The sequence below is a fragment of the Dendrobates tinctorius genome, unplaced genomic scaffold, assembly GCF_039654945.1.
Source record: "Dendrobates tinctorius isolate UK_male_01 unplaced genomic scaffold, ASM3965494v1 ptg000144l, whole genome shotgun sequence".
In the NCBI taxonomy this organism is placed as follows: domain Eukaryota; kingdom Metazoa; phylum Chordata; class Amphibia; order Anura; family Dendrobatidae; genus Dendrobates; species Dendrobates tinctorius.
In genome coordinates, this window is record NW_027361811.1 from 2201143 (window position 1) to 2226254 (window position 25112).

At 43.3% G+C, this 25112-nt stretch overlaps 1 protein-coding gene across 3 annotated transcripts in view; it reads left to right on the top strand.

Annotated features, from left to right (window-relative positions):
* PTCH1 (patched 1) overlaps positions 1 to 25112 on the top strand; it is a 213867-nt gene that overhangs the window by 77734 nt on the left and 111021 nt on the right. For all 3 annotated transcript variants that reach the window (XM_073545959.1, XM_073545958.1, XM_073545960.1), the window contains exons 3-7: positions 12236 to 12425; positions 15119 to 15188; positions 16728 to 16819; positions 17696 to 17894; positions 18115 to 18236. In XM_073545959.1, coding sequence (XP_073402060.1) covers positions 12236 to 12425; positions 15119 to 15188; positions 16728 to 16819; positions 17696 to 17894; positions 18115 to 18236 — 673 coding nt within the window. The remainder of the gene's footprint in view (positions 1 to 12235; positions 12426 to 15118; positions 15189 to 16727; positions 16820 to 17695; positions 17895 to 18114; positions 18237 to 25112) is intronic.

The window sequence follows — 25112 nt, forward strand, 5'->3', positions numbered from 1 at the left end:
TTTTACCTCTCTCACCAAGGCTCTTCTCCCACGATTGCTCAGTTTGGCTGGACGGCCAGGTCTAGGAAGACTTCTGGTGGTCCCAAACCCCTTCCATTTAAGGATTATAAAGTCCACTGTGCTTTTAGGAACCTTGAGTACTGCAGAAATGTTTTGTAACCTTGGCCAGATCAGTGCCTTGCCACAATTCTATCTCTGAGCTCCTTGGCCAGTGCATTTGACCTCATGATTCTCATTTGGTCTGACATGCACTATGAGCTGTGAGGTCTTAGGCTAGTTTCACACTAGCGTTTTGGAGCGCAGCGACGGCCTGCGCACGGCCGCCGCTAAGCCCCGCCCCCTGCCGCGCCCCGCCGGTAGCTCCGCCCACCGGCGCATGACGCTGCATGAGCCCTGCGTCCCCTATCTTTATCACAGGGGGCGCAGGCCGTGCGCAGTATGCGTTTGGCGGCGCATGCGCCTTTTTGACGGTGCGCCGACGCAACCAAAATACAGCAGGTTGCGTTTGGCGCAGGTCGGCGCACCATCAAAAGGACGCATGCGCCGCCAAACGCATACTGCGCACGGCCTGTGCCCCCTGTGATAAAGATAGGGGACGCAGGGCGCATGCAGCGTCATGCACCGATGGGCGGAGCTACCGGCGGGGCCCGGCAGGGGGCGGGGCTTAGCTGCGGCCATGCGCAGGCCGTCGCTGCGCTCCAAAACGCTAGTGTGAAACTAGCCTTATATAGACAGGTGTGTGCGTTTACAAATCAAGTCCTATCAGTTTAATTAAACACAGCTGGACTCCAATGAAGGAATAGAACCATCTCAAGAAGGATCACAAGGAAATGGATAGCATGTGACTTAAATATGAGTGTCTGAGCAAATAGTCTGAATACTTATGACAATGTGATATTTCAGTTTTTCTTTTTTAATAAATTTGCAAAAATGTCTACATTTCTGTTTTTTTTTTCAGTCAAGATGGGGTGCAGAGTGTACATTAAAGAGAAAAAAATGAACTTTTTTGAATTTACCAAATGGCTGCAATGAAACAAAGAGTGAAAAATTCAAAGGGGTTTGAATACTTTCCGTACCCACTGTAATTCATGATTGATCATTGATATAATAATCATTACCTGCATATGGGAGAAGAGTACCCTTAGATATGTGTCTCACCATGCAACCTCAGTTTCATCAGGAGATGTTAATGAATGTGTCAACTTATTATGAGTTGGCAGTTTAATTATCAGGGTATTTATTTATTTTACTCAATTATATAGCGCCATCAATTCCACAGCGCTTTACAGACATTATCATCACTGTCCCCGATGGTGCTCACAATCTAGAATCCCTATCAGTATGTCTTTGGAGTGTGGGAGGAAACCCACGCAAATACGGGGAGAACCTAAAAACTCCTTGCGGTTGTTGTTCTTGGTGGGATTTGAACCTAGGACCCCAGTGCTGCAAGGCTGCAGTGCTAACCACTGAGCCACCGTATTGGTTTTTATATGATATATATTTTCCAAGCTATCCAGATTCTAGGATCCGCCTAGATATTTATTGTTTGTGCCTAACTTCTAAAGTCATGTTTTACATCTATGCAGGTTGTTACTGAGAATTGTATCCATTCTTTCCATACATTTAGTTGATATTTTGTTGCTTTCTTGACAGTCTTGATGATGGGCTACTTACATGCTGAATTATTAGCATAATGAGTAACGTGAATACTTTTGTTGTAACAGGTGTGCATTAAAGACTTTGACAGCTTGTCACAAACACGTCTTCGTCCATACGGTTCAAATAGGTGACTAAGGCTGTGTGCCCACGTTGCGTTTTTTTTTAAGCGTTTTTGAAGCGTTTCTGCCGAATTAGACGCTTCAGAAACACTTAAAATAAGCATCCCATTCATTTTAATGCATTTTGGCCTTTTTGTGCCAATTGATGCGTTTTTTTCCGCATAGGAAACGCTTAGCGGCTAAAAACGCAGCATGCTTGCTCATTATTTTCTGCTTAAGTCCGTGTTTTAGCTGTTTCCTATGAGTCCAGAAGATGCGCGGAATTTGTGCAAAAAACGCGCAAAAAACGCGCGTTTTCTGGGAAGAAGTCCGGTTTTGTATCAGGTTTTAAACGCTAATGTGGGCAAATAGCCTTAAGCTCAGTTCACATGTTTCCCAGCATCAAATGTAAGGACAGACAGGCGTTTATCATGTCTTGTGTACGCTACAACAGAAAATACATGGAGTACCGTATTTGTAAAAGGAATTAACATTGCTTGTTAGTATTCTTTACTATATGTCTGTACTGCAAGTTACATATGTTTAGGCCTTATTGGTGTAGAACAGGGGTGGGCAATTAATTTTCCCGAGGGCCACATGAGAGACCAAGACTGTTGTGGAGGGCTGAATTAATATCTTGAAATTAATTCTACTCAATATTAATTTATTAATATTAATTGTATCTTAATATTGATCATAATTAAGTATGCTGACACCCCATATTTATCTTTGAACCCCCCCACAGCCCTTATATACAGCATGAGCCTCACACAGCCTACTACATATGCGGCATGAGCCGACACAGCCTCCCTATATCCGACATGAGCCCCACACAGCCTCCCTATATCCGACATGAGCCCCACATAGCCTCCCTATATACGGCCTGAGCCCCACACAGCCTCCCTATATTCGGCATGAGCCCCACACAGCCTCACTATATATGGCATGAGCCCCACACAGCCTCACTATATATGGCATGATCCCCACACAGCCTCACTATATATGGCATGAGCCCCACACAGCCTCCCTATATACAGCATGAACCCCACACAGCCTCCCCATGTACAGCATAAACCCCACACAGCCTCCCCATGTAAAGCATGATCCCCACACAGCCTCCCCATGTAAAGCATGATCCCCACACAGCCTCCCCATGTAAAGCATTATCCCCACACAGCCTCTCCATGTACAGCATGAACCCCACACGGCCTCCCCATGTACAGCATGAGCCCCAGTTTCCCCATATACTACATGAGCCTCACACAGCCTACCCATGTAATGCATGAGCCCCAGTTTCCCCATATACTGCATGAGCCTCACACAGCCTACCCATGTAATGCATGAGCCCCAGTTTCCCCATATATTGCATGAGCCCCACACAGCTTACCCATGTAATGCATGAGCCCCAGTTTCCCCATATACTGCATGAGCCTCACACAGCCTTCTTATATACAGCATGAGCCCCACAGTCTCTATACATACTGAATGAGGCCCCTGTAGGGGATGAAGGCCCCGGAAAAGGGGCTCACTGTGTGTCCGGGCCGGAACTAGGAAGGCTGTCACCTGAGTTCCCGAGGGGTACGTTACCGGGAGGAACAATTACAAGCCAGGACCAACCGTTGACTAGGAAACGTGGGGGCTGGTCAATGAAAGGGGGCGGAGCGACTATAAAGCAAGGAGGGCAGACCAGCAGGGGGCACTCGGCGGGGAGGGAGACGAGAGACAGGAGGGAGGAGTCTGTGGCATCCAGGAGCGAGAGTGAGTCAGCACTTTTGGGACAGCAGTGACGGGCACTCACCTGACAAAGGAAGTGGACGGTGCCGAGCAGTGCGGCAAGGAGGATACACAGTGAGACCGCCTCTGCCCCGCTCCATACCTCGGCTACGGACTGTACTGTGAGACCCGTGGCTGCCTCTGCCCCGCTCCATACCGCAGCTGCGGCCTGTACCGTGAGACCCGCGGCCGCCTGTGCCCCGCTCCATACCGCGGATGCGGCCTGTACCGTGGGACACGTGGGCGCTTCTGCCCGGTTGCATTCCGCGGCTGCGGCCTGTCTACCGCGACCAGCGGCCACCTCTATCTCGCCCCCCGGTGAGACCACCCCGGCAGCTAAGGCGCTGCCAGGACACTCCCCGGACACAAACTCTGCAGGACGTCAGAGACCGATAAGTGACACTCCATTGTTCATATTCCAAGGGACCTTAGCTGGCCAAACCGTGGCCATGTAGCCGCCACTGCTCGTCGTACTGTTTAGTTCAGGGTTATTTGTGTATTTGTGTTTGGCTTCCCTGCGTGGAAAATCATTGTCAGCTTTATCCTTCATCTCTATGTAAAAGTTAAGTTCAACCCTTGTTCTGCCTCCGGCTCGTCACTGCATCCTGCGTACCTGCGAGTACCACACCCCCACATCCTTGCAATATACTGATTGAGCCCCACACAGCCTCCCCATATATTGCATGACAGTATACAGCCTCACCATGTGCAGCATGCCACCCCCATAGCCTAACCATGTGCAGCATGATACCCCCATAGAATCCCCATGTTCACCCCCATAGAATCCCCATATTCACCCCCATAGAATCCCCATGTTCACCCCCAGAGAATCCCCATGTTCACCCCCAGAGAATCCTCATGCTCACCCCCATAGAATCCCCATGTTTATACATATGAAAAAAAAACACATACTTATCTCAGTCCCGTTCTCAGGCGCCCTGCTTCTGCTGCTGTCTCCAATGCACTGACTCTCCGGCGGTACACAGCTGACGCGATGACATGACGTCATATGATCAACTGTTTCACACACTGGTGGAAGAAGTGGCCGGAGGCCCCTCCTCCACCAATACTGACTGCGGGAGACAGCGAGCGAGCGGGTGGGCACGGTGCAGCTCGCGGACCTCAGGTTTTCAGCCCCATGGCTGTCTTGGTCCGCGGGCCAGACTGCGACAGCCAGGGGGCCGGATGTGGCCCACGGGCTGCATTTTCCCCAGGTCTGGTGTAGAAGAAACATAATGCTATAGACTTACTAATTGTCTCTTCATATAGCTGTCTGTCATTCAGTTTGTCATCCATTTCATGCCAGAAAAGATCTTTGCACCTAATTTGAAAGTGATCTACAGAAAAGTCTGTCAATCAGCTTATGGAATTCTGCGTTGGTTTTTCAAGATAAAAATCATTTACTATAAACCATGGTCACAACACTAAATATATAACATGTCAGGGCAGCGGAAACTGCTGATAATCCAATGTTTATGAGGGTCTAGTGACTGGCAGATGTTGAGGGAACTGGCGTGGGGCATGTGGAATTTCAGCATGCCAAATCATTGGTTTTGCTAGGATATAAGCCTACCAGCTGGATTAAACGTGCTGCTTCAGAACCTCATAAGTTGTTGGTGTAGGAAATTTTATTTTCAAATAAGTGGGCTCCTAAATAAATAAAAGAGACACATTTGCTACCAAAACCACAACATTTTTATGTCATTTTGTCAAAATACATTTTGGAAAAATACTGCAATTTGAATGAACCTTGTGAATACACCCTTAGGTTATATTTACACATTGTATTTTTTTATGCGTTTTTTTCTGCCGGCAAAACCTATTCTTGGCAGTAAAAATGCAACGTCAAAAAGCAGGTTTTACTGAATGTTTGCCGCATTTTTTGCAGCATTTCTTCTGCGCTCTTGGTGCGTTTTTTACTGCATTTTTGTCAGGCAACACTTGTCTCTTGTAAATGCTGATAAAGTTTAGTGCATAAAAAAATAATCTGATTCAACATCATTAAGTTTTGACACCAAAAACGCAGTAAAACCTGATACCTGCGTTTTTTGCACTATTCATTACTTTCAATGGGTGAAATATGCTGCAAGAACGCTGAAAGTGACATGCTCCATTCTGCAAAAATGCAGCTCAAAACAGTCAGGAAAAAAAACAAGGTGTGTGCATGAGATTTCTGAAATCTCATAGACTTTGCTGGCACTGTGAAACACAGCTGAAAATTTGCATTAAAAAATGCTATTAAATCGCAGCGCATGAACATGGCCTAAGGCCGGGGTCAAACTTGTGAGTGTGATGCGAAAAACTTCCGCATCAATTCAATACCCGAAGCGGCCAGCACTCGAGACTGGAGTGTGCGATTGCATATATTCTATGCAGCTGCACATTCCTGTGCCGGCGGCAGCGCCGGATGGTGATGCGAGAGACTCGCGCCCAAACAGAGGTTTACCTGCATATATGAGGTATTAGCGTACTCATGAAAAATTGTACAACAACTTTTGGGGTCCAATTTCTCCTGTTACCCTTGGGAAAATAAAACAAATTGGATCTGAAGTAAATTTTTTTGTGAAAAAAAGGTAAATGTTAATTTTTTTTTTTAATCATTCTAAAAATTCCTATGAAGCACCTGATGGATTAAGAAACTTCTTGAATATGTTTTTGAGCACCTTGAGGGGTGCAATTTTTAAAATGGTGTCACTTTTGGGTATTTTCTATCATATAGACCCCTCAAAGTGACTTCAAATGTGATGTGGTCCCTAAAAGAAAAATGGTGTTGTAAAAATGAGAAATTGCTGGTCAGATTTTAGCCCTTATAACTTCCTAACAAAAAAAAATTTTGGTTCCAAAATTGTGCTGACGTAAAGTAGACATGTGGGAAATGTTATTTATTAACTATTTTGTGTGATATATTTCTCTGTTTTAAGGGCATGAAAATTTAAATTTGGAAAATTGCGAAATTTTCAACATTTTCACCAAATTTCCGTTTTTTTCACAAATAAATGCAAGTCATATCAAATAAATTTTACCACTATCATGAAGTATAATATGTTAGGAGAGAACAGTCTCAGAATCCCTGGGATCCATGGAAGCATTCCAGAGTTATTATTTCATAAAGGGACAGTGGTCAGAATTGTAAAAATTGGCCTGGTCATTAACATGCAAACCACCCTTGGGGGTAAAGGGGTTAATAAGGATCAGCATTTGAATTGATATGTAAATGAGGCTGAAGAGTTTTGGTAGATCTGAAGCTTTTGTCACTCCAGCTCTATTCCCCACCCAGTGCTGCCACCTTCTGCCTGGCTGAAGGTTCAAGGCTTTGCCTGAAGGAAATCAAGCAGGAGGCGACACTCTATGGGGAATAGAGCTGCAGTGACAGAGGCTTCAGATCTAGCATAGCTATTCAGCCTCATTTACATATCAATTTGAAGACTGATTTATCTATATATAGATCTTTTTCATTATTTATAGTTTACCTATTTGGGTTTTGATATCTGCTGGATTTCTCCTAAAGGTTAAGATTTTGACCTAAAGTCAGTCTTTCATTGACAGCTAATACTTTCGTTCAAATGCATTTATAAAGGAGAATGTTTTAATTGAGAAAGAGAGAGCTCTGCATGTGTCACCAAGTCTCCATTGAAATCCTTAGTAGTTCTTTCACTTCAAAATGGAATTGCATGTGCAAACATCAGTGTTGCTAAACAGATTATCTTTTTTGTGCACAACTTAGGGTACCGTTACACTTAGCGATGCACCAGTGATCCCGACAACGATATGGATCGCTGGTGCATCGCTAAGTGGTCGCTAGTGAGCTGCCACACAGGCAGGTCTCACCAGGAGCATAGCAGCGGTCGGGGGTCGTTACTTACCTGTCAGACGCGGCGATCCAGACGTCCTCCGCCCGCGTCCACGCGTCGCTCGTCGGCGCCACAGGAAGCCCAGCAGGAAGCGCCCGATGAGAAATGATCCAGGACGTTCTCGCGCGATCAGCGATGAGCAGCGGGGGAGCCGGTCGGAGGTAAGTATCACATGTAGCAATATTGCTAGCAATATCGCTATAACGTCACAAAATCGGTGATGTTACAGCGATATTGCTAGCGATATCGCTATGTGTAACGGGGGCTTTATTCAAAAATCTCAGCCAATATTTTAATAGACAAATGAACTATAATGAGTGATAAAGATTATAAGTGATATGTGTCTATAGCCCAAAATACTAACATGAATTTATTAACAACATTTAAAAAAATTCCAATCACAATGACCAGCATTACCACCTCCTGCATAAGAAAGAATCATGGATGCCTAGATTTTTATTACTTACACTAATAAAAGGTACCTTTATTTTACAGACTCTCCAGAAATTTGTGATTGATTGGCAACCTTTGTAGACATCTCTTTATGGAATCCCACAGTTGTAGATTTATATCATAAATAAAAATTATATGGAAAAACTGCTTCAAGTATGAAGACTTTAGGTGGCCAAACATATTAGTTAAATGCCAGCTAAACCTAACACTTTCAGGAGTATCAACCAAATAGATACAATCATGGCCAAAAGTGTTGGCACCCTTGAAATTGTTCCAGAAAATGAAGTATTTCTTGCAGAAAATTATTGCAATTACACGTATTTTGTTATACATATATTTATTTCCTTTGTGAGTATTGGAACAAAACAAAATAAACAGAGGAAAAAAAATAGCTAATTGGACATAATTTCACACAAAACCCCAAACATGGGCCGGACAAAATTGTTGACATCCTCAACTTTAATTTTTGGTTGCACACCCTCTGGAATAAATAACTTCAGTCAATCGCTTCCTATAACCATCAACAAGATTCTTTCACTTCTCAACTAGAATTTTGAACCACTCTTCTTTTGTAAACTGCTCCTGGTCTCTCGTAATTGAAGGGTGCCTTCTCCCAACAGCAGCATTGAACAGGTGTTAGATCCAGCCTCATTGCTGGCCACTTCAGAACTCTCCAGCATTTTGTTTCCATCCAATTAAGCGCGCTTCTTGAATTATGTTTGGGGTCATTGTCCTGCTGGAAGACCCATGACTTAGTACGCAAACCCAGCTTTTTGACACTGGGCACTACATTGCAACCCACAATCCTTTGATAATCTTCAGATTTAATAATGCCTTGCACACAGTCAAGGCACCCAGTGCCAGAGTCAGCAAAACATCCTCAAAACATCTTTGAACTTCCACCATATTTGACTGTAGGTACTGTGTTCTTTTTTTTCATAGACCTCATTTCATTTTCGTCACACAGTAGAATGACGTGCTTACTAAAAAGCACTACCTTGGTCTCATCTGTTCCCAAGACACTTTCCCAGAAGGACTTTGGCTTACTCATGTACATTTTGGCAAACTGCAGTCTAGCTTTTTATGTCTGTGTGTCAGCAGTGGGTTCCTGCTGAATGTCCTGCCATAGCATTTAATTTCATTCAAATGTTGATGGCTAGTTCACACTGACACTGATGCACCCTGCGCCGTCAGGACAGCTTGAATTTTTTTGAAACTTGACTGGGGCTGCTTATCCACCATCTGGGCTATGCTGCATTGCAACCTTTTATCATTTTTTCTCTGCCGTTCACGTACAGGAAGATTATTGTATATACTATTGTATAAGCCGAGATTTTCAGCACTTTTTTTGTGCTGAAAACGCCCCCTTCGGCTTAAACACGAGTCATTGTCCTGAAAGCCGACGGGAGCAGGGGAGCAGCAGCAGGAGCCGGCAGCTGTGGCACAGTGACAGCTGCAACCACCGGCTAACAGAAGACATCATACTCAACCTCCTCGCGCTGTCGCTGCATCTCCATCCCAGCATCTCTGTTGTCCCAGCGCCTGCAGCTCTTCCTATGCTCAGCGGTCACATGCTACCGCTCATTAAGATAATGAATATGCACTGCTTTCCACTCCCATAGGCGTGGAGCACGTATTTATTACCTTAATGAGTGGTACCACGTGACTGCTGAGCACAGGAAGAGCTGACGGCGCTGGGACAATGGAGATGCAGCGACGGCGCGAGGAGGGTGAGTAGGACGGGGGTGTGTGTGGGTGAGTAGGATGGGGGTGTGTGAGCCATGTATACAACAATGGGAGGGGGGAGTGAGCCATGCGGTACGGGAGGGGGGAGCCATGCGGGCCCGGGGAGCTATGCATACAACAGGGGGAGCCACACATAGCTATACAGGACAGCGGGGAGCCACACATAGCAGGACAGGAAGGGGAGAGCCACACATAGGAGGACAGCATGGAGGAACCACACATACCAGTACAAAACGGGGGAGCCACATACCAGGGCAGGATCCCCCCGAGCCACACATAGCAGGACAGGGATAAGGGGACAATGCATACTTATACTCGAGTCAATAAGCTTACCCAGTTTTCCGTGGCAAAAATAGGTGCCTCGGCTTATACTCGGGTCAGCTTATACTCGAGTATATAAGGTAGCTACAGTGCCATGAGTTGTAAACTTCTTGATTATGTTTCGCACCATGGACAAAGGAACATCAAGATCTTTGGAGATGGACTTGTAATCTTGAGATTGTTGATATTTTTCAACCATTTTGGTTGTCACGTCTACAGACAGTTCTCTTTCTCTTCTCCATCCTAAGTGTGGCATACCCAGACACACAGTGCAAAGATTGACTCAACTTCTTTTTTTATCTGTTTTTAGGTATGATTTTCATATTGCCCACACCTGTTACTTGCCACAGGTGAGTTTGAACGAGCATCACATGCTTGAAGCAAAGTTGTTTACCCACAATTTTGCAAAGGTGCCAACAATTTTGTCCATCCCCATTCTTGGAGTTGTGTGAAATTATGTCCAATTTGCCTTTTTTACGTGTTGTTCCAATACAAACAAAGGAAATAAACGTGTATAACAAAGCATGTGTAATTGCAATAACTTTCTGGGAGAAATACTGTACTTCATTTTCTGGAAAAATTTCAAGGGTGCCAACACTTTCGACCATGACTATAGGCCATGTTCACATGTTGCAGAAAAATTCCGCTGCAGATATTTACCGTAGTCACAAATGAGTGATGTATACCCAGACAGAATCCACATGTATTATTTGTGGATTTTGTTGCAAATTTCACACAACTCCGCTTACAAGGCATTGAATGGATTGAAATCCACAATGAAAATCTGAACAAGGTCGCTTGACGCAGATTTGAAATACATAGCATACTTTTATTTTCATGTGGATTTTTATCGCAGTGTTTGAATGAGATTTTGAAAATTTTTTTTACTTGTATTGTTCTGTAAGCACCGCAAATCCACAGTTAATCCTGAACGTGTGAATTCTGACATTATGCATATTGAGATTGCTTTACTCATTTTAATGGCAGATGTAGTGGAAAAGAAGGATTGGGCATGCTCTATTTCAATATGTCCGAACCTTTATTCCCAAGGGAGACAAGTCACTTACCATGGAAAAACATAAGCAGGCTTGGCTGCGTTTAACACACATGCTTCTGGAGATGTCAGTAGGAATAATTATTGGATGAATGACAAATAGAAATGGGTATCTTAATTTTATTTTTCTTCTTAAAGGGGTGATTGAGCTTCCAAAAAAATAGGTTCTAAATGGCAAGTAATGTGGTAGCATGGTAAAATGAAACATGGTCACCCACTGTTACCTATGTGGATTTAGCGCTGGCCATTCCAGTGGTCAGGGTTGGGACAAAAGCAGTGACCTCCCATTCGTCAGTCACCTAACCATTGAATTGATATTTCCTGCAGTGGTCAGGTGACTGTAATGGGACGTCACCCTATGGTCATCCAGTGATGTTCTGCTCCAGTGACCTGAACTATGCAGCAAATCATCAGCCTCAGCAGTTGTTGACTGAAGAATAGGGCATCACGGCTTCCTATCACCTAGTGGCTAGTACTGGATCCAAAGTTTAGAGTGGGTGACTATACCTTGTTTTATTATTCTATAACATTCACTACCATGTAAAGATCTACAAGTCCTTTAAGGCTAAGTGATGCTAACTGATTACACTTGACATCAAGACTAATCAAATGAAATCTGTAAGGACATTGGAAAAGAGAGGGTTTTTCTATTCTTTTTCTGTACAAATAAGGAAATGAAATCAAAGCGACAAATGCCAATGTGAATACAATCTAACAATAATGCAAATGTGAATGCAGTCTAAAAATTTGTAGAATAATTGGCGGTACTTTTCGCTGTCTCCTACAAGCTCAGTTTTTGTAACATTGTTTTAAAGAAAAATTGTTCTACCTGTGCCAGCTTTTTTCTTTCAACGTATGGATGTATATACATAAAAGCCATTGATCGTGAAATGTGCTATAGAACCAGACTGTTTATACAAGTGCAAGAAATTGTACAAAAAATGCTCAGTCTGCTCGCTATAGAAAGCCTTCTTAAAGTGATTTAGCTTCTCCATATGGAAATCTTATATTCAAGAGGGGGGTAAAAGACTGGAAGAAAAATTAAGGCTATTTGTAACGTAATTATTACTATTTTATGGTTTATTGTAGTCGTCAACAAATATCATCTGTACATCAGAGCGGAGGAAAAAGTACCCTGCAGATGTTTAAGTACTTCTTCCCTGGCAAAGGTTTCTGAGAATAGTAGTTCAGTAGCAGCATGACTGCTTCATGTTCTCTGGCATTGTGTTAGTGCTAGATTCTTGTCCTCTAAATGATCTGTAAATGTATTTTTCTTGCAGTTGGTGGACGAGTAAGTCGTGAATTAAATTATACTCGCCAAAAGATCGGAGAGGAAGCCATGTTTAATCCACAGCTCATGATCCAGACTCCACTAGAGAATGGTGCTAATGTCCTAACAACTGAAGCTCTGAGGCAACATCTTCTCTCAGCACTTGAAGCCACCAAGGTGCAAGTCTACATGTATGACAGGTAAATGCCAGACATGTAAAAACTTATTTCCCTCCATAGTTTCTTTTTGACCACTGCATGTGTTTTATTATTTGTATTTCTTCCTGGTTTGTTTTTTTTGTATGTCGATTTTCTTTCATGCCACATTTTGTCCTTTTAAAGGCTGTGGACACCTATTAGGCATGTTAGTAGTTACACTTAAATAAAAAATGCACTAAGTTTCAGTCTGCAAATTTTATTCTTTTATTCATTTTCAGAGAAATTGATATGCAATTTGCAGCCTGATCCAAGTTTCTTGTGGGATTTTCTCTACCAGTAATATAGGCTGGATGTGAAGTTTGCTGATTACATTAGCTAATATGTCAGCACAGCTTCTATCCTGCACTTATTTTCTGCTGATTTTATGTTGCCTGTGTTCTGTACTTTTCTCTCTGAGATACTTTCTCCCTTTTCCCGAACTGTTTAGATCTGTAAAACTTCCCCCTCCCCTCTCTCTCTGCTGTTATCTTTAATTAATCATTGAGCTAGATAAAGGATTTACAGACACTGCAACAGCAAAATAATATAATTTCTTTTAAACAAAACTATTTAGAAAATTGCTCAGCTTTGCAATTAGGAAGCAAATGAACCATACATAAATAGTGTTTGAAAGTGTACATAACCTTTAAATCCCTACTGTGCCTCACATATGGATGCATCTATTATGTGAACACTTCTTAGACATCAATGGTTCTTTTATAGCCACAATACACATAAGTTATTTCAAATAGCTGAAGAGCCCGGCTCTGCCCGGGCATAGTAACTAACTGTGGTTAGTTATAGCAAATTATAATTATCCTCCATCCCATAGTCCCGTGCCCATATACCCATCATACATATCCACGATCCCATAGGCCCGTGCCCATATACCCATCATACATATCCTCCATCCCATAGTCCCATGCCCATATACCCATCATACATATTCTCCATCACATAGTCCCATGCCCATATACCCATCATACATATTCGCCATCCCATAGTCGAGTGCCCATATACCCATCATACATATTCTCCATCCCATAGTCCCATGCCCATATACCCATCATACATATCCTCCATCCCATAGTCCCGTACCCATATACCCATCATACATATCCGCCATCCCATAGTCCCGTGCCCATGTACCCGTCATACATATCCTCCATCCCATAGTCCAGTGCCCATATACCCATCACACATCCTCCATCCCATAGTCCCGTGCCCATATACATATCCGCCATCCCATAGTCCCGTGCCCATATACCCATCACACATCCTCCATCCCATAGGCCTGTGCCCATATACCCATCATACATATCCTCCATCCCATAGTCCCATGCCCATATACCCATCATACATATCCTCCATCCCATAGTCCCGTGCCCATATACCCATCACACATCCTTCATCTCATAGTCCCATGCCCATATACCCATCATACATATCCGCCATCCCATAGTCCCGTGCCCATATACCAATCATACATATCCTCCATCCCATAGTCCAGTGCCCATATACCCATCACACATCCGCCATCCCATAGTCCCGGTGCCCATACACCCATCACATATCCTCCATCCCATAGGCCCGTGCACATATACCCATCATACATATCCTCCATTCCATAGTCCCATGCCCATATACCCATCACACATCCTCCATCCCATAGTCCCGTGCCCATATACCCATCATACATATCCTCCATCCCATAGTCCCGTGCCCATATACCCATCACACATCCTCCATCCCATAGTCCCATGCCCATATACCCATCATACATATTTGCCATCCCATAGTCGAGTGCCCATATACCCATCATACATATCCTTCATCCCATTGTCCCGTGCCCATGTACCCGTCATACATATCCTCCATCCCATAGTCCAGTGCCCATATACCCATCACACATCCTCCATCCCATAGTCCCGTGCCCATATACCCGTCATACATATCCACCATCCCATAGTCCCGTGCCCATATACCCATCATACATATCCTCCATTCCATAGTCCAGTGCCCATATACCCATCACACATCTTCCATCCCATAGTCAACCATTATGACATCATAATGAGCGGCGGCGGGGCTTGCAACCTATGATGACATCAGCGTCGCCATGACAACCATTGTGACATCATAATGAGGGGCTGGGCTTGATACACACACACTGCTTCCCCAGTATGCAAATAGGGGCATTATGACATCATATTGAGGGGCAGGGCTTGACGCGCACACACCTTTTCCCCAGTATGTAGATAGGGGCAAAATAGTTTGGTGAATTGGAATGCGCGGGGTTAAAATTTCGCCTCACAACATAACTTAGGACGCTCTCGGGGTCCAGACGTGTGACTATGCCAAATTTTGTGGCTGTAGCTGCAACGGTGCGGATGCCTATCCCGGACATACACACACACACATACATACATACATACATACATACATACACACTTTGAGCTTTATATATTAGATATGCACTCATTTTATATGACCATGTGAAAAACCCCATAGATTAACATGGGTGAATATAAACCATATAAATACGGAAATGACACAGATGCAAAAAAAGCTTGTGTGAATTGGCCTCACTCATAAAACTTCATTGGTAAAGTCTGAAAACCACATGACAAGATTATAAAGAGTTTTTTTTTGTGCTACAAGGCAATGCAGTGACATTGTCTTCTCTTACCCAATAGGCATTGGAAACTAGAGGAGCTATGTTTTAAATCCGGAGAACTTATAACCGAAACTGGGTATATGAGCCAGGTAAGTGTCTACAAGAGAAAAATTATAATGCTGATGAACACATTGTGATCCATACTTCCATGGGAATAGTGCCCTTGGTAATATTGCTATCTAGCCTCATCTCACTAATTTACATTTCCTTCCAAGACAAACTAAAGGTTCTTCTTTTATTAGGTTATATTGCCCATAGCATGCATTGATCGGTGACAGAGCAAGTCATTTGGCACTTGTTACAATTTTATTTTATTTTATTTTTTCCTTTTCTTCAGGCAATTGTTCATGTCCCTTCTAACATACAGTTTACATTATACTGTAAGTGCCAGCACATCCCTTCATGTAAATGAGAAACGATAATTCTTATGTCATCATAGCAGATGTGATCAACGTCAAACGTGTGAACACTTATTTGTAATTGGATCGTTGGACAAGTTTACACTGATAATCAAGATCAAACATTCGTATGAAAATGATCTATTATAACCCTGAACTCAGTGTACATGGTCCTTTAGAGATCATACTGTAGAATGGGAATAACATGGTAATCACTTACGGTATGTCAAGCTTATACGGAGTAAACCAGGCCATTAATTGACTTCCGATTAGCAACATACAAACCAATTTGTGGTCGTTTACTGTTAACACAGGCTAGGAGCAGTTTAAGCGTACAGATCTATAATTAATATGATCATTCTGTGCCTATAGAATATCATGTTATCAGCAGCACATCATCTGTTTACACTAGGTGATGTGCTGATGATGGCGATCATTTTTAAGCCTTAAAAATTATTTCACCCGAAAAATAAGCGATTTTCCATTTTTTGTCTGGTGTTTGGCAGCCTGTTTTGACAGGCCAATATTTTGGAGCAAGCTTTCCACAAACACTTGTTCCCCCATTATTGGCTCGTTTAAATGGACCATTAGTCTGATTAAGTGACAGCCACGAAGCTAAAATGATACCGTGAGTGGTTGGCATGAGCATGCCCTCACATGTAAGCCTATCATCCAGAGTAGGAAGAGTTTAAAGATATTTTCTAGTTTGAGAAATTTCTTTATTAGAAGGACCCTTGAGAGAGTGATCAACTTCTGGGACTCACAGCTATCCGCTTTAATCAGTATTAGAATCCAGCAATAAGTGTACAGTTTATCTGTAGCACCTCCTCAGTAGAAATTAGATTTTTTTTTAATGTGATTCACATTAAAATCAGAGTCCTATTCATCTAAGTTATGTAATTGCTGGGTCCTCCAGAGTGAGAACCACACTTCGTTATAACAACATAAACAAGGTACCTAAGATTATCCCTTTCAGAAATACTTAGAAGTGTATTTGAAAATGGGATTTCCAAACCAGACAACCTCAAATGCTGCTCATGGTTCCAATTTTAGATGCTTCACACAAAAGTGATTCTCTAATAATGCGCCCATACCGCTGTATCTATTCAATACATCAATGTATAAGTATATTTTGGGGGAAGCTTTGCAGTGTATTGGGATATATTTAGCATGGCTTGAACGTAAAGCACAGGGATATTAACCAGAAAATCCTTCTGTTCTATATCATAGATCATAGAATCACTATACCCTTGTTTAATTATCACACCGTTGGACTGCTTTTGGGAAGGAGCAAAACTTCATTCCGGAAAGGCATATCTACCGTAAGCAATTCATTTTATTCTTTATAGTTTTGTAGATGGCTGAAATGTATTTCATTTACTTGCAGATTTCCTCTAAACAGGTTGATGTTTCTAGGGTGTAGATCTAAAATGCATGGACTTTTCCTTTTATTGCTCCATTCTTGGGAACGTTTTGTAGCATGTGCTTGGAAATGTGCTTGTAAAGCCTGAAGTTTTAAGAGGCATAAGCAATTGGGTCCCTTTTCTATTTCATTTGTTTAATGAAACAAGAAAAGCTGCATTTTAATTCTCACCTTAGTTTTTTACAGTTGAACAGCTTTTATATTTCATAGTCTGCATGCAACAAAGAGTTAATTGTTTTGTGCATTTGGCATAAGTTGGCATCTTTCAGTAATTATGCAAGAGTTCGTGTCTGAGTAATTGTTCATGTCCTGGTTTGCTTGTCTCTGAAAATAAGCAATTTGCAATGGCCATCCCCTAACCTACAATGTGCAGCTCTGGATGTAGGACATGAAGCATTTTCACTTTTCTAGTTGGGAGACTTGAAATAATGACTTAAGCCTGGATGGGCAAATACAGTTTGGCATAGACAACAAAATGAGGCAGCCAGAAAACCTTTGTAATTTGCCGGGCTGAAACTTGAAAAGTGCCAGTTCTGGTGTAGCAGCAGTAGCCACTGGAATGGGAGACATTGCCAAGTCATCAGGCTCGCTTAAAAGATATTTTCTGCTCTTGCCTTCTTTGTGCTTTTACTACTTTCTCGCTGATATAAATTTGTCATCGTTAGTTATATGCTTTGCCTCCCACTCTGCCGTCTCATTTTCATTCTTTCTGAGCTGCTAAACTACAGCACAGATTGTATGTTGTCATTTTTGGCTCACACTGGTTTCTCTCCAGAGGTAAACCCACTTTACAATGGACAAACTTTGACCCCATGGGCTTGCTGGAGGAATTGAAGAGAGAAAATTTCCAAGTAGACATCTGGGAGGAAATGCTAAAAAAGGCGGAGGTTGGTCACGCTTATATGGACCGCCCCTGCCTCAACCCATTCGATTCGAATTGTCCGCCTACAGCATCTAATAAAAATTCAACCAAAGTGAGTTCAGACATAGGGTAATGTTCTTCAAGCTGTTCTCTGAAAAGAAAATCACTTTGCATACTTTGTTAATGGTATAAAATTGCTACATATTTTATGTTATAATTGTTTTAAAGGAAATTAAAATTGGAATAGTATGAATACAAATTTATAAAATTGCTTGGAGTTCTCATCGTTGTATGGCTCACCTGAATTATATTGGTCTCATATTGTCTTTCAGCCTCTGGATATTGCCCTTGTGATGAATGGAGGATGCTATGGTCTTTCAAGGAAGTATATGCATTGGCAAGAGGAACTCATAATTGGTGGCACAGTGAAAAATACTAGTGGAAAGCTGACCAGGTAGGTGATTATGCATATTGCTAGATAGTATACAGAGTATATTAATCTTTTATTGTAACTAAGGATGCTCTGACTATATTTCATACTCCGTATATACTCGTGTATAAGCCGAGATTTTCAGCCCATTTTTTTGGGCTGAAAGTTGCCCTCTCGGCTTCTACGAGCGTGGTATACCGGAGATCGGCAAGGGAGGGGGAGGGGAGCGGGGGTGTCAGATCATAATAAACCCCCCCGATCCTGGCGCGGTCTCTGCAGCCCCCCCCCCCCGCTTCTCCCACGGTCTCAAGCTCCTTCCTTCAGCGGTCACGTGGTACCGCTCATTAAAGTCATGAGTATGCGCTCAAGGAAGGAATAGCTGGCGGAGAACGTGGGAGAAGCAGGGGGGCTGCAGAGACCGCATCAGGAGGGGGTGAGTATATGCAATATTCACCTGTCCCAGGTTCATCGCTGCGCGCCACTCTGTCCTCTGCGTCCTCTGGCTGTGATGTTCAGATCAGAAGGCGCGATGTCATAGTCAGTGCAGGCCCTCTGCCTGTACAGTCACAGACAGAGGGACACGGAAGACAGTGCGGCGTGCAGCGATGGACAGGTGACTATCTCAGGTGCCGGGGCCCCGAGCCAGCGGCGACACCGGCACTTGTCCTCCATAGCGCGCCACTGTCCCCGCCTGCTCAGGACCCCGGCCCCTGGCCCCCAGCGACGAGAGGTGAGTATGTCATTTTTTCTTTTATTTGCAGCAGCAGCGGCACCATATAGGGCCTATTCTATGGAGCATCTTATGGGGCAGCATATGGGGCATATTCTATGGAGCATCTTACGAGGCAACATATGGGGCATAATCTATGGAGCATCTTATGGGGCAGCGTATGGGGCCTATTCTATGCAGCATCTTATGGGGCAGCATATGGGGCCTATTCTATGGGGCAGCATATGGGGCATATTCTATTGGGCAGCATATGGGGCCTATTCTATTGGGCAGCATATGGGGCCTATTATATAGGGCACCTTATGGGGCATATTCTATGGAGCATCTTATGGGGCCTATTCTATGGAGCATCTTATGGGGCTTATTCTATGGAGCATTTTATGGGGCAGCATATGGGGCATAGTCTATGGAGCATCTTATGGGGCAGCATATGGGGGCATAATCTATGGAGCATCTTATGGGGGCATAATCTATGGAGCATCTTAGGGGGCATAATCTATGGAGCATCTTATGGGACCATTATTAACCTTTGTGCAGCATTATATGGGGCATATTTTGTATGGAGCATCTTATGGGGCCATCATGAACTGTATGAAGCATTATATGGGGATCCTGATTCAATATGGATATTCAAAAACATTTAACCTACTGATGTCTCAATTAATTTTACTTTTATTGGTATCTATTTTTATTTTTGAAATTTACCAGTAGCTGCTGCATTTTCCACCCTAGGCTTATATGCGAGTCAATAAGTTTTCCCAGTTTTTTGTGGCAAAATTAGGGGGGTCGGCTTATACTCGGTCGGCTTATACACGAGTATAAACGGTACATAGCCAAATACCTGGAGTTTTTTGTTGTGTAGGTTTTTTCCTTCCTTTCCGAGAATCTACAAAATCTGGGGAAATGAAATAGCAAAAGATCCTATAATATGTGTAAACTGCCCACTTCTACATCAACATTTCTAAGGTGTTCCCTATTAATTTTAGTTTAGTTGGCTGCAACAATGATGACTACTACCATGACTACTGCAACCAATCACTGGCCAGTCTTGTGCCATACATGTGTAAGGGCCCCTTTACATTTAGCGATGCACCAGCGATCCCAACCACGATACGACCCGGTCAGGATCGCTGGTGCATCGCTAAATGGTCGCTAGTGCTGCCAAACAGGCAGATCTCACCAGCGACGCAGCAGTGGTCGGCGGTCGTACTTACCTTTCAGACGCAGCGATGATGTCTTCCGCCCGCGTCCATGTCTCGCTCGTCGGCGCCAGCAGGAAGCCGACGACGAGAAATGGACCAGGCCGATCTCGCGCGATCACCGATAGCCAGCGGGGGAGCCGGTCGGAGGTGAGGATCACATGTAGCGATATTGCTAGCGATATCGCTGCTGCGTCACAAAAATCTGTGACGCTTTAGCGATATCGCTAGCGATATCGCTATGTGTAAAGGGCCCTTTAATGCATACAGATTCTCTTAGAATCTTGGAAAACTACATTATTGGTAAAATAAATATGATAAATGTAAATTATTTTAGATAACACAGAAAATGTGAACCTACATCCACGTTAAGATGGATTTTAAGAGGAATTTTAGTAACCAATTTGATTTTTTTTTGTGGCCAGGTAATATGACTGTAGTTAGCCCTCTCTAAAGAATAAAACAAAAAGTTAGACACGTATTTTGGGCTATGTCCTCCACTGCTCTTGGTTTACATACTTTTGGTGTACCAACGTACAAGCTTGAGTATCACATTGACTAGATACTAAGGTATGTTACTGAAATATCACCCATGCGTCTACATCTGGAACATATATAGCCAGTCCTCAGTGACATAAAGTAACCTATATTGGGCATGATTAACCTATGGTAATATTGATCATCTCAGTTCTTGGCTTGCAATGTCAATTCTAATTCATTCCAAAGGTGTTCGCTGGGGTTGAGGTTAGGGCTCTGTATGGACCAGTGATGTTATTCCAAACGCAATCACTAGTGTTGAGCATTCCGATACCGCAAGTATCGGGTATCGGCCGATACTTGCTGTATCGGAATTCCGATACAGACTTCCGATATTTTTTCAATATCGGAATTCGGCATCGGAATCGGAAGTTCAAAGTTGATTGACGGCCTGACGTCATCATGATGCGCGGTGTGTGCGCATCATGATGCGCCGTCATTTCGGGCCTTCCGGGGGTCTCTGCCGGCCTGCCGGGGGGCTGTGTGGACTGCCCGGGGTCGGTACCGGCCTGCCGGGGGGCTGTGCCGGCCTGCCGGTGGTCTGTGCACCCTGTGGGGCTCTGTACCGGCCTGCCGGGGGGCTGTGCCGGCCTGCCGGTGGTCTGTGCACCCTGTGGGGGTCTGTACCGGCCTGCCGGGGGGCTGTGCCGGCCTGCCGGTGGTCTGTGCACCCTGTGGGGGTCTGTGCCGGCCTGCCGGGGGGCTGTGCTGATGTCCGGGGGTCTGTGCAAGCATCGTCCGATGGGACTACAAGTCCCATCTGGCGATGCCTGCTACCATGACAGTGATTGACACATTAGCCAATGATGGGACAGTAGTAGTCCCATCATCCGGCTAATGTGTTAAATGTTAAAAAAAAAAAAAAAAATACTACATACATACTACATACATACTACATGCTACATACATACTACATATATACTACATGCATGCTACATACATACTACATATATACTACATGCATACTACATACATACTACATGCTACATACATACTACATATATACTACATACATACTACATACATGCTACATACATGCTACATACATACTGCATGCTACATACATACTACATACATACTACATACATACTACATGCATGCTACATACATACTACATACATACATACTACATGCATGCTACATACATACTACATGCATGCTACATGCATGCTACATACATACTACATGCTACATACATACCACATACATACTACATACATGCTACATGCTACATACATACTACATGCATGCTACATACATACTACATACATACTACATGCATGCTACATACATACTACATGCATGCTACATACATACTACATGCATGCTACATGCATGCTACATACATACTACATGCTACATACATACCACATACATACTACATACATGCTACATGCTACATACATACTACATATATACTACATGCATGCTACATACATACTACATACATACTACATGCATGCTACATACATACTACATGCATGCTACATGCATTCTACATGCATGCTACATACATACTACATGCTACATACATACCACATACATACTACATACATGCTACATGCTACATACATACTACATACATACTACATACATACTACATGCATGCTACATACATACTACATGCATACTACATGCATGCTACATACATACTACATGCATGCTACATACATACTACATGCTACATACATACCACATACATACTACATACATACTACATGCTACATACATACTACATATATACTACATGCATGCTACATACATACTACATGCTACATACATACCACATACATACCACATACATACTACATACATACTACATACATACTACATGCTACATACATACCACATATATACTACATACATACAATACATTCATACAATACATACATAGACATACAGTACATATAACATAGAGTAACATACTTACCAATACTTGTCACATTGTTCCCCGAAGCCATTGTCTTTTCCGGAATAAATATTAACATAACAAACCACAAAAATACTCACCCACGATCCGAAGCAGTCCACGAGTGTGTCCCACGACGATCTTGGGTAGAGAACTGCAGCATCAGATGATGCTGCCGTTCTCTACGGGCTGCAGGAATCCAATGACGGAAGGTAGGTATCCTTCCGCACTGTATTCCTCCGCCACTTAAAAAAAAAAAAAGTCCCTAGTCTCACTTTATGCCATTGCTGTGTGGGAATTTCCCACACAGCAATGGCATAAAGTGAGACCAGGGACTTTTTTTTTTTTAAGTGGCGGAGGAATACAGTGCGGAAGGATACCTACCTTCCGTCATTGGATTCCTGCAGCCCGTAGAGAACTGCAGCAACAGCTGATGCTGCAGTTCTCTACCCAAGATCGTCGTGGGACACACTCGTGGACTGCTTCGGATCGTGGGTGAGTATTTTTGTGGTTTGTTATGTTAATATTTATTCCGGAAAAGACAATGGCTTCGGGGAACAATGTGACAAGTATTGGTAAGTATGTTACTCTATGTTATATGTACTGTATGTCTATGTATGTATTGTATGAATGTATTGTATGTATGTAGTATATATGTGGTATGTATGTAGCATGTAGTATGTATGTAGTATGCATGTAGCATGCAGTATGTATGTAGCATGCATGTAGTATATATGTAGTATGTATGTAGCATGTAGCATGTATGTAGTATGTATGTGGTATGTATGTAGCATGTAGTATGTATGTAGCATGCATGTAGTATATATGTAGTATGTATGTAGCATGTAGTATGTATGTAGTATGTATGTGGTATGTATGTAGCATGTAGTATGTATGTAGCATGCATGTAGTATGTATGTAGTATGTATGTAGTATGTATGTAGTATGTATGTAGTATGTATGTGGTATGTATGTAGCATGTAGTATGTATGTAGCATGCATGTAGCATGCATGTAGCATGCATGTAGTATGTATGTAGTATGTATGTAGCATGCAGTATGTATGTAGCATGCATGTAGCATGCATGTAGTATGTATGTAGCATGTAGTATGTATGTAGCATGTAGTATGTATGTAGCATGTAGTATGTATGTAGCATGCATGTAGTATGTATGTAGTATTTTTTTTTTTTTTTTTTAACATTTAACACATTAGCCGGATGATGGGACTACTACTGTCCCATCATTGGCTAATGTGTCAATCACTGTCATGGTAGCAGGCATCGCCCGATGGGACTTGTAGTCCCATCGGACGATGCCTGCACAGACCCCCGAAGCCTGCACAGACCACCGGCAGGCCGGCACAGCCCCCCGGCAGGCCGGCACACCCCCCCGGAGCCTGCACAGACCACCGGCAGGCCGGCACAGCCCCCGGCAGGCCGGCACAGCCCACCGGAGCCTGCACAGACCACCGGCAGGCCGGCACAGCCCCCCGGCAGGCCGGCACAGACCACCGGAGCCTGCACAGACCCCCTGGCAGGCCGGCACAGCCCCCCGAAAGGCCCGTACAGACCCCAGAGAGGCTGTACAAGGCAAAAACAGGGTTTTTCTTATTCCGATACCGGAAGTCCCATAGACTTGAATGGGACTTCCGGTATCGGAATCGGCGATACCGATACTTTTTTTAAAGATCGGCCGATCCATTCCGATCCGATACTTTGAAGTATCGGACGGTATCGCTCAACTCTAGCAATCACCCATGTCTTTATGGAGCTTGCTTTGAATACTGTGGAACAGAAAAGGGCCTTCCCCATACTGTTCCAACAAAGGTGGAAGCAAATACGGTAATTGTCCAAAGTGTTATGTTATGCTGAAGAATTAAGCTTTCCATTAACTGGACCTTAAGCCAACCTGTGAAAGACAACCCAACAACATTATCCCTCCTCCCCCAATATTCATTGTTGGAGCAATGCAATGTCAGGTGGGTAGATTCTCCTGGTGTTCACGAAACTCAGACTAGTCAATCAAGCTACAAATCATGTTTTCAATGCTCAAGTGGCAGCACTACATTCGACACATATCATTGTGTTAAGTGATGTAAGTCTTGCATTTAGCTGCTCAGCCATGGAAACCCATATTGTGAAGTTCCCAGTTTTTTCTCTGATGTCAGAGTGTTTCTGACTTTTAAGCACTATGCCCCTCAACACTTGATGACCCTTCTCTAAATGTATCTTTACGTGGTCTGGCACTTTGTGGCTGAGTTGCTGTGGTTCCTAAACACTTCCTCGTTTCAATAATTCTAATCACAGTTGATCATGGAATATTTATAGGAGGGAAGACGTTTCATGAACTCACTTGTTACAGCAGTGACATCCTATTACAGGACCAGGATCGAATTCAGTGTGCTCTTTAGAATGACCCATATTTTTACAAATGTCTATTGAGGCAGACTGCATGGCAAGGGGCTAGTGTTTTTACACATGTGGTAATGGAACTGAATGAAAAACTTGAACTCAATGATTACGAG